Genomic DNA, 8,800 nt, shown 5'->3' on the forward strand with positions numbered 1-8,800 from the left:
TATTATAATTAATGAGTGTATAATTTAAATAAATCTCAACCATAAATTACTATATAGTACACACGGCATAAATCTGTAAGGTCATTGAACATTACTTGACTTAAGTATACTTGACCGGATCTTTATCCGTTTGCTATAGTATACAATTAAATTAAAATTATATATTTATAATATTTAATTTAAATTAATAGTTTATTGTTATATACAATTTTCCCTTTTATATAACAGTATATGTGTAAAATAATAAAAATAACCCCACAATATAATATATGCTATTAAAGGCGCAGAAAGGGCAAAATATTTTCAGTTCTATTTGGTTTCAAAGCTGCGTTCTCTCCGTATTACACAAACTGAAAAGAAAGCTTTGACGCCGGCGCAACAATGGCGGACGATGACTATGATATGGACGGAGGGTTAGTGCCGCCGTCCTTAACTGCTTTATCTTGTTGATACTTGATGTTTATTTGGTTTTATTATGTGTAATATCAATTGATTTGCTATTGAGTATGAACTTAGGGTTTAGGGTTAGGGTTTATGGAAAAACTTATTTTGTGGTTTGTTTGATTTTACTGATTCGTTGTTTAGCTTGTGGTCTAGGCTAGGGTTTTGCTAATTTGTGTTTTAGCCTTTTAGTTAGTTTTTTTTTTTTTGGGAGTTTTTCCTACTGTATCTGGCTAAATAGTTGTTTTTGATGAATGATTGTTTTGGCTCTTCGGTAGATTTTGATGTTTCCTTTAAGCATGGGAGAACTTTCGGGCTTATTCTTAGTCTATGATTGTTGATTTTTCTGTTTGAAGTGGTGAGGACCTAAAGTAAACAAGTAAAGGTGTCCCTTTTATGAAAGTTTAAGCTTTTAGAGAAACAAGGCAGTTCAGACAACTCAAAATGGTAACAGGGGTGGAAGAAGTTCTAGTTTGGGTTTTATCGTCACAAACTAACAAAATCGTGTTGACATGAGTTAAGCTTAAACTGGAAAAATGGTCAGTGAAGATTCATGTAGCGGACCTCAACTTGTTTGGGATTGAGGTGTAGTTTTTGTACTTCCGTTTGCATGGTGCAAAAGAAAAGAAGTTAGACCCACATGTGAGGAGCATATTCCATATCCAGAATAAACAAGTTGAAACTTCTCCACCATTTTAAGATTTTAAATGATGCGATTCAAACTATCTAACGACAATGATCTATGTATAGTTGGAAAAGTATTCTTAGCATGACCTTGTAGAATATGGTGGAGAAATACCCTTTAAGCATTAGGTAGACTGAGGTTGCTCAATAACGGCTTCGCTGTCGAGTTCAACTTGTGTGGTTTGCTGCTTTTAGTAGATCACTTGCATTGATATAGAGATTATTGTGAACCTTAGCTAGTTAGTTATTTAACTAGCTGCATATTGGAGGTATTTCACATGAAGAACCTTGCATCTCTTTCTTTCTCTTCTTTATTCTTGTTTTATCCCTTCTACGAATTTCGTCTATGACCAATGCCCCACTCGCTAAATAGGTGTAAAGAAAAGCTACCTGAAAAAAGCAAGAATTGGAGAGGATGATCAGCTGTGCTTGAAGGTCATTTAGCACTGATGTTACTAGTGTCCTTTTTTTGCTCATGAAATGCTTTGTATTACTAATACGACAGAGTGTTCAAATATATTTAAACATCTGAGTATTTCAAAATTGCAGCAAACCTTCTCAGTGTATATATTGCTTTCTGAAGTGCATGCTTGTATAAACTCAGCAGCTTTTTACTTTTTTGGTTTCAAGCTTTCCCTAGATCACTATATGCATTGGGTAGGGTATTGACCTTTCCTAGTAGCTATTTTTGTGGTTAAACTCGTTTGTGACTTGGTTTATCTTTTTGTGTTTTTTTCACTTGGTGTTTATGAATATAATTTACATTTGATTTTGGTAAATGTCATTGGATATTGTACCTATTAGGCATCTTATCTGTTACATTTGTGCAGATACGTGGACGAGCCAATGGATCCTGAACCTGATGTAAGATGATTTCTCTTATTTGTAATCCTCATTATTAGTATGTTTATGCAGGATAAGTATGTGATGAAGTATTTTTCATTATTGTGCTTAACTGACAGGAAGGAGCAGAGATTGAAGAAGATAATGGCAACAATGACGACATACCAGATCCCCTGATGGGTGAAGGTGAGGAAAAAACAGAGCAGCAAGAGCCTGTGGAACGACCTCGTAAAACATCAAAGTTTATGACAAAATATGAACGTGCGAGAATCCTGGGCACTCGTGCACTCCAGATCAGGTCATTTTGCTTTTTCCTCAATTCTGCTTCTGCCAAGGCCTTAGTGTATAGTTTGATAACTCGTAAGAGATGCAATAGATATGTTCTCTGACCTGGTGAGTTGTTTTTTCTCGAGCAGCATGAATGCACCTGTGATGGTTGAGCTGGAAGGAGAAACTGACCCACTTGAGGTAAGCCTTTTTTTTAAAATGCAGATTGTGCAACATGTCTATTTGGTGAAGTTTCTAGATTGACTGATGTCTTTTTGTTCGAAATTCATTTGTGCTAAAAGATTGCAATGAAAGAGCTCCGAGAGAGGAAGATACCATTCACAATTCGCCGTTACTTGCCTGATGGAAGGCAAGACTATCTTTGTCTTTAAGCATCTGTTACTATATCTTCCTCTTTCCTTCCCTCATCCTATTCTTGTCGTTTCTCGCTTAAAATTAATTTCATCTTGTGTTCTATTAGTTATGAAGATTGGGGAGTTGATGAATTGATTGTTGAGGATTCATGGAAGAGACAAGTCGGAGGAACTTGATAGCGGAAGTGCCTCTTTGCTTGTTGCTGCAGACTTATTAGGAATGTTATCCGTCGTTTCTGATTGTCGTACTCTGCTGAATTGTTGCTGACTTAATATTACCAATACTATGAATATATTTTGGAAAACTCAAGTGATTAGTCGTATGGGCTGTTTCTTTTAGTACAAGTATGGGCACCGAGTTTGGCACGCCTTGCAAACGCAACGGAGATGATTGCCAGTTGGGTCCTAAGACTCCACAAGTTTGTTAAACACCTTTTAAGCAGTTCTTCTGTTTTAGTAGTTTCTTTCTCAAGTCTTTAGAGATGCATTAATCAGGTTGTTGCTGAAATCCCAAAGGTTTTTTATTTTTTTTGCTAAAGCTTCGTATCGCGCTAGCTTGCTTGGCTTGTGCTCATTGCAGTCATAGTAGTACTTTCCTGTCACCCCTTTAAAACTTGGATGAAATGCAACATAACATGTTGTAGCTGCCCCCTCAAAAATTAGAGTCACTGTTAGTCACAGTTTAACATAATTTATTCCATTTTTAAGTCTAATTGTTCATGTAGATGTCTTTATTACTATGGTGTTCATGCTGGCTTGTGCATATTCAAAATACTACTACTAGAATAGAACACACCAGAGTGAAAATTCTGACTCGGTCACTAATTTATTTAAACAATACATTTTATCTTGTCCTCAGTTAATATATACACCCTTTAAATATTTAAGCTTATTTAAAGTTGAGCACACATGTGTCCTACGTACATACAAATTAGTTTGAGTGTATCTCACATGTATTATCATATAAAACGTCATGGAGGAGCATTTAATTGTTTTTGAACGAATTAAAAAGAAAAGTATATTACATTAATTGAGACAAAGAGAATAATTAATAGATAGACAATCCCTCAAATTTGAAGCATAACTAACAAAGCTTAAAACTCAAACAAAAACCTATCAAATTTCATAAAAATGTGAATGACATAGTAGTAATATTTTCTTTCTCAACAACTGCATTTTGTTATCTATCAAGTTTTTAGAGATGCATTCACCAAATTGCTGCTAAAATCCCAAAGGTTTTTAGCTAAAGCTTCGTTTCGCGCTAGCTTGCTTGGCTTGTACTCGTTGCAGTCATAGTAGTACTTTCCAGTCACCCCTTTTAAACTTGGATGAAGTGCAACATAACATGTTGTAGCTGCCCCCTGAAAAATTCGAAACGGAAAATTATATTGTATATAATGTCATGAATTCACATATATTAGATATTGAATCCCTTAACACCTTCACGTATTACTCTTTTTTTTTAATGTTTTGAATACGATTAGTGAAAATCCTGGCTCAGCCACTGACCGTCACAGTTCACGAAAAGGTTAAAATGTTTGCAAAGAAGGAAATTCATTTTTTACCTGTGGGACATTCTTCCATAGGATACAAGTGAAAGCCCTAAAAATTCCTGTCAAACAAAATCCAAGTGATTAAAAAAAAGATCGTAATATATCATGTTGGGAGCGCCTCCCCTTAATGGGCCCTACAGAGCGCGATCCGAATGGGGAATCCAAAAAAAAAATATTGTGAATGTTTAATACATACTCATCAAAAGAGCAGAATGCCTCATGAGGGGAGTCATAATTAGTCCTGGATGCACTGAATTGACAGTTATATTTGCTCCCTCTTCCTGTATTTGATGATATGAAATAATTATACTGTCTAATCTCGAACAATTTAAACTTTTAGACGAGACAGTTCACAGAGAGTCTGATAAACATCGAGTTTAGTTAATTACCTGTAAACGACGCGAAAGTTCATTGGCATGTAATATGTTTGCTAATTTGGATTGAGCATATGCTAGTTTGTTTTGATAACTAGTTCAAAAAAAAAATAATAGATAGTAAGTGAATATATTAGGTTAGTATCTGCGTTGCTTTGACTCTTCAAAAATCGTGCAGGTGTGTATCAGATCCTCTTAAAAGTAGTCATTTTTGGTGGATTTTGATACTGGAACGACAACATTTTTGTAGAGTCTGAGCAACGTAGGACGGTTATATACCTGTTTTTTTTGTTGATCTTTTGAAATCTTATTCCTCCTTTGTAAGGGCAAATGTGAGCTACTGATGATAAGTTCACAATTCTACCCTCAACACCACTAGATTTTGATGTTTCCTTCATTTTGTCTAGTAGAAGATTAGTCAAGTAGAAATGACCTGAAAAATCCATTAAAAAATGAGTTTTTTTTAGAGGTTTGAGAATTACGATAACGTTTATGAAAGTCTTTCATTTGCTTCTCTTCGATAGAATTTTGAGTTTTTTCATATTCTGATGATCGATTCAACCTCTGATGTAATGAGCATAACAACCCTATTGTTCTGAAGGAGTGTGATAAGCTTTTCGAGACATTACTATTTTACTATGTTCAACTCTACGTACATACACTTCTAATCTATAAAGTAACAGAGTTAGACAGAGCATATATATACCTAGATGATTTGTCGCGAATTGCATCTCAACGCCGTCTTCTGAGAGTTGAAATGGACAGAACATAATACCTGCATTGTTTCTGTTATTTGCAAAAGTCTCATTAGACAAATATGTTTTGTTTTTTTCCAAAACTAAGAACTCAATTATAACGCGAACAAAGAGATGTAGCAAATTACATTAAGATGTTGAGAGGAAGATCAAGTGCTTTGAAATTATCAGCAAATGACTTGACAGATCTAATTGAGCTCAAGTCAAGCTTCTCAACATCGATACGAGCATTTTTGTTGTTCTTGAGAATGGATTGTTTAGCCTCATTCGCGACCTCCATATTACGTGCTGCAATAATAACATGAACATTCCTCATTGCTAAAACTCTTGATGTTTCCAAACCAATGCCACTCGCGCCTCCTGTTTAAACGAATCTCAAAGTATGATAGAAGAATTTGGATGGAACAACGTCTTTCGTGGACAATGTGGATGAGATTATAAAGAAGTTCGTCATGAGTGCAACAAGTTAACAACAACATATCCACTGAAGTTCAATCTCGAGTAAAATGTAAAAATAACACATAACATAATGTTTGGACAATGTGGATGAGATTATAAAGAAGATCGTCATGAGTACAACAAGTCAACAACAACATATCCAGTGAAGTTCAGTCTCGATTAAAAGGTAAAAAATAACACATAACATAATGTTTGGACAATGTGGATGAGATTATAAAGAAGATCGTCATGAGTGCAACAAGTCAACAACAACATATCCACTGAAGTTCAATCTCGAGTAAAATGTAAAAGTAACACATAACATAATGTTTGGACAATGTGGATGAGATTATAAAGAAGATTGTCATGAGTACAACAAGTCAACAACAACATATCCACTGAAGTTCAGTCTCGAGTAAAAGGTAAAAATAACACATAACATAATGTTTGGACAATGTGGATGAGATTATAAAGAAGATCGTCATGAGTACAACAAGTCAACAACAACATATCCAGTGAAGTTCAGTCTCGATTAAAAGGTAAAAAATAACACATAACGTAATGTTTGTTGATAAATACTATGGTGTTTAATTACCTTCTGAGATTGTATTTCTTGATATAATTATTCATTTTCTGCTGAAAGTGTAAATCTTTCTTTTCTTAGATTCTATGTTCATATTCCTCATACAAGAGAAAATGTAATTTTTTGTGAATTATTGTTCAAAGAGTTGGTTCGTTAAAAGTTTTAGCGATCCTGAATGTAATAATATTTACTCAATAGTTTGTAAATATATTTACAGCAATAAATATTACTGCTAAAAGAAAAATATAGTAGAGGACAAAAAGTCAAATAATATTTTCATATGGATATATTAAATCTTGAATATTCTTAACGAAATTTTTAATTTCGACACTACTAGATCTATTCATTAATAAATAAAAAGAATTCAAGATTTAATCAAATACATATATTATTTTCCCAATTTTTTTATTACCAAAAGAAAAATCTAAAAGTCCAGCTAAAACCCTTTTTGTATCTATTTTATGCTTGCTATTTAGATACTATTTAATATCTAATATATTTATTCAAAAATTAATATAATAATATACCTTTATTATTTATTATTTCTTAAGATATATGTCAATACGAAACTATAAAAGTATATTAGAGGATAAAAAATAAAAAAAATTATTAAATTTAAAACATCACAAAGTACTTTGAGAATCTTTGTCTAGACAAATTTTAAGACTGCTGAGTTCCAACACATAGGGAAGTTTGTTTGGCCCCTCAAATTAAAGTCTCCAATTTTTTATTTAATTGCAAGGCAAATTGAAAATAATAAAACAAAAAAATAAGAAAAGTCTAATATAAAATATTCAATTTAAGTTAAGAGTGTAGCTTTAATAGAACTTGCATCCAAACACGGCCTTATTTATTAGTAATAAATTAACATGCATACGTCAATATCATTATGAGGTCAAATACATTATTTGATATTATCTAATAAATACAGTAACCTACATTGCGGGGCAACTATTTTTTCTAAGAGAATTCAAAATACGAAAAATTAAATTTTCATAATTTTTTTTGTAAAGTTAGAAATTTTGTTTGTGTATTTTTAAAAATTTTGATATAATGATATCTGTTAACACTCATTCTACAAGAAAATTAAATACTGCATATAGTTGAAAATTTGAGTTATTTTTACCTCGAGGATCAATTATCACTTAATATATTTTTCTCTTTATTTTCGTTTATTTGACCAAATTTCTAAAATCAGCTTAGTTTGAAAAGAACCCTATTTATTTATTTTTTAAGCAGTTCGTGTTTAACAAATAAATTTAAAAATATTTTTGACCAATCATTACTTATTAGCGTCTAGCCAAGCTTTTTAAAAGTGTTTGGGGAGGAAACTAATTTTTTTAAAAAAAAATTAATACTTTTTGAGAAAAATAAACACGTTTAACCTTCTAAAAGCTTGACCAACACATTAAGTCAGAATTAAAATCAAATCAATCAAATACGAGGGAATGAAAATATCCCGGTCCATGAATGTGTATGCTCTAGTCCAAAAAAAGTGTATGAGCATGACGAGGCGATCGATTAACAAAAAGAATCACACATAAATACAGATGAATTCCTTATAAACCTCGAACAATCTTCTTCCCTTTAAGTTAAGTTAAGAATCTAATTTGACACATAAAACACACCGTTACGAATTATCCAACCCATTCCTTTACTAATAAACCTAATATAAGTACGAAATACTTCTTACACTGAACTGTATCTTTTTTAACAGTATATAAATTTCGAACAATCTTTCCTCCCTTTAAGTTAAGTAAAAAACTAATTTGACACATAAATTACACCGTTACGAATTATCCAACCCTTTCCTTTACTAATAAACCTAATATAAGTATGAAATACTTCTTACACCGAACTGTATCATTTTTTAACAGTATATAAATTTCGAACAATCTTCCTCCCTTTAAGTTAAGTAAAAAACTAATTTGACACGTAAAATCACACCGTTACGAATTATCCAATCCTTCTCTTTACTAATAAACCTAATATAAGTACGAAATACTTCTTATACCAAACTGTATTATTTTTTATCAGTATATAAATCTCAAACAATTTTCCTCTCTTTAAGTTAAGTAAAAACCTAATTTGACACATAAATCACACCCTTTGGAATTATCCAACCATTCCCTTTACTAATAAACCTAATATAAATACGAAATACTTTATGCATCGAACTGTATTCTTTTTTATCAGTGTATATAATTTAAAAACGATAGTATATAGGTAAAAACCTGTGACTATGGCTGTGAGATTAGAACCATCAATGCCATGAGTAACTTGCTCAGCAGTAGAAGCTGATCCAAAACCACTTGGACCTGGTTTTCCTGTTATTGACCTCAACATATTTCAAAAATAAAAATTTAACACACAAAAAAAAAAATTCAAAGAAAGGAAAAAACTTAGAGTAGAAGAGAGACAAGCAAAAGCAAATTTTGTTCAAAATATATATTTAGAGATGTAATGAATCTTTTTTGTGGGGGGGGGG

General features: G+C 32.3%; 2 protein-coding genes across 2 annotated transcripts; one reads left to right on the forward strand and one right to left on the reverse strand.

Annotated features, from left to right (window-relative positions):
• The first annotated feature begins 266 nt into the window (after positions 1–266).
• On the forward strand, positions 267–3,117 carry LOC107029241 (DNA-directed RNA polymerases II and V subunit 6B-like). Its single transcript, XM_015230613.2, has 6 exons — positions 267–413; positions 1,956–1,989; positions 2,088–2,266; positions 2,385–2,436; positions 2,538–2,605; positions 2,717–3,117. Exons 1-6 carry the CDS (start codon positions 382–384, stop codon positions 2,784–2,786), a joined length of 435 nt encoding a protein of 144 aa, XP_015086099.1. The 5' UTR covers positions 267–381; the 3' UTR covers positions 2,787–3,117.
• A 496-nt stretch (positions 3,118–3,613) lies between these two features.
• LOC107029428 (short-chain dehydrogenase TIC 32, chloroplastic) lies at positions 3,614–8,741 on the reverse strand. Its single transcript, XM_015230840.2, has 8 exons — positions 8,547–8,741; positions 5,420–5,651; positions 5,243–5,322; positions 4,816–4,969; positions 4,552–4,630; positions 4,359–4,443; positions 4,175–4,221; positions 3,614–3,970 (listed from the first exon to the last, which is right to left on the reverse strand). Exons 1-8 carry the CDS (start codon positions 8,656–8,658, stop codon positions 3,797–3,799), a joined length of 963 nt encoding a protein of 320 aa, XP_015086326.1. The 5' UTR covers positions 8,659–8,741; the 3' UTR covers positions 3,614–3,796.
• Between the last annotated feature and the right edge of the window lie 59 nt (positions 8,742–8,800).

The sequence above is a fragment of the Solanum pennellii genome, chromosome 9, assembly GCF_001406875.1.
Source record: "Solanum pennellii chromosome 9, SPENNV200".
NCBI lineage: Eukaryota > Viridiplantae > Streptophyta > Magnoliopsida > Solanales > Solanaceae > Solanum > Solanum pennellii.

Coding starts and splice junctions, on each gene's coding strand:
- LOC107029428 (XM_015230840.2), bottom strand. CDS start 8,658: ATGTTGAGGTCAATAACAGGAAAACCAGGTCCAAGTGGTTTTGGATCA. Junction 4,970..5,242: donor ATTCGCGACAAATCATCTAG/GTATATATATGC, acceptor TGGATTTTTCAG/GTCATTTCTACTTGACTAAT. Junction 4,444..4,551: donor AACTTTCGCGTCGTTTACAG/GTAATTAACTAA, acceptor CATCAAATACAG/GAAGAGGGAGCAAATATAAC.
- LOC107029241 (XM_015230613.2), top strand. CDS start 382: ATGGCGGACGATGACTATGATATGGACGGAGG. Junction 2,267..2,384: donor ACTCGTGCACTCCAGATCAG/GTCATTTTGCTT, acceptor TTTCTCGAGCAG/CATGAATGCACCTGTGATGG. Junction 2,606..2,716: donor CGTTACTTGCCTGATGGAAG/GCAAGACTATCT, acceptor GTGTTCTATTAG/TTATGAAGATTGGGGAGTTG.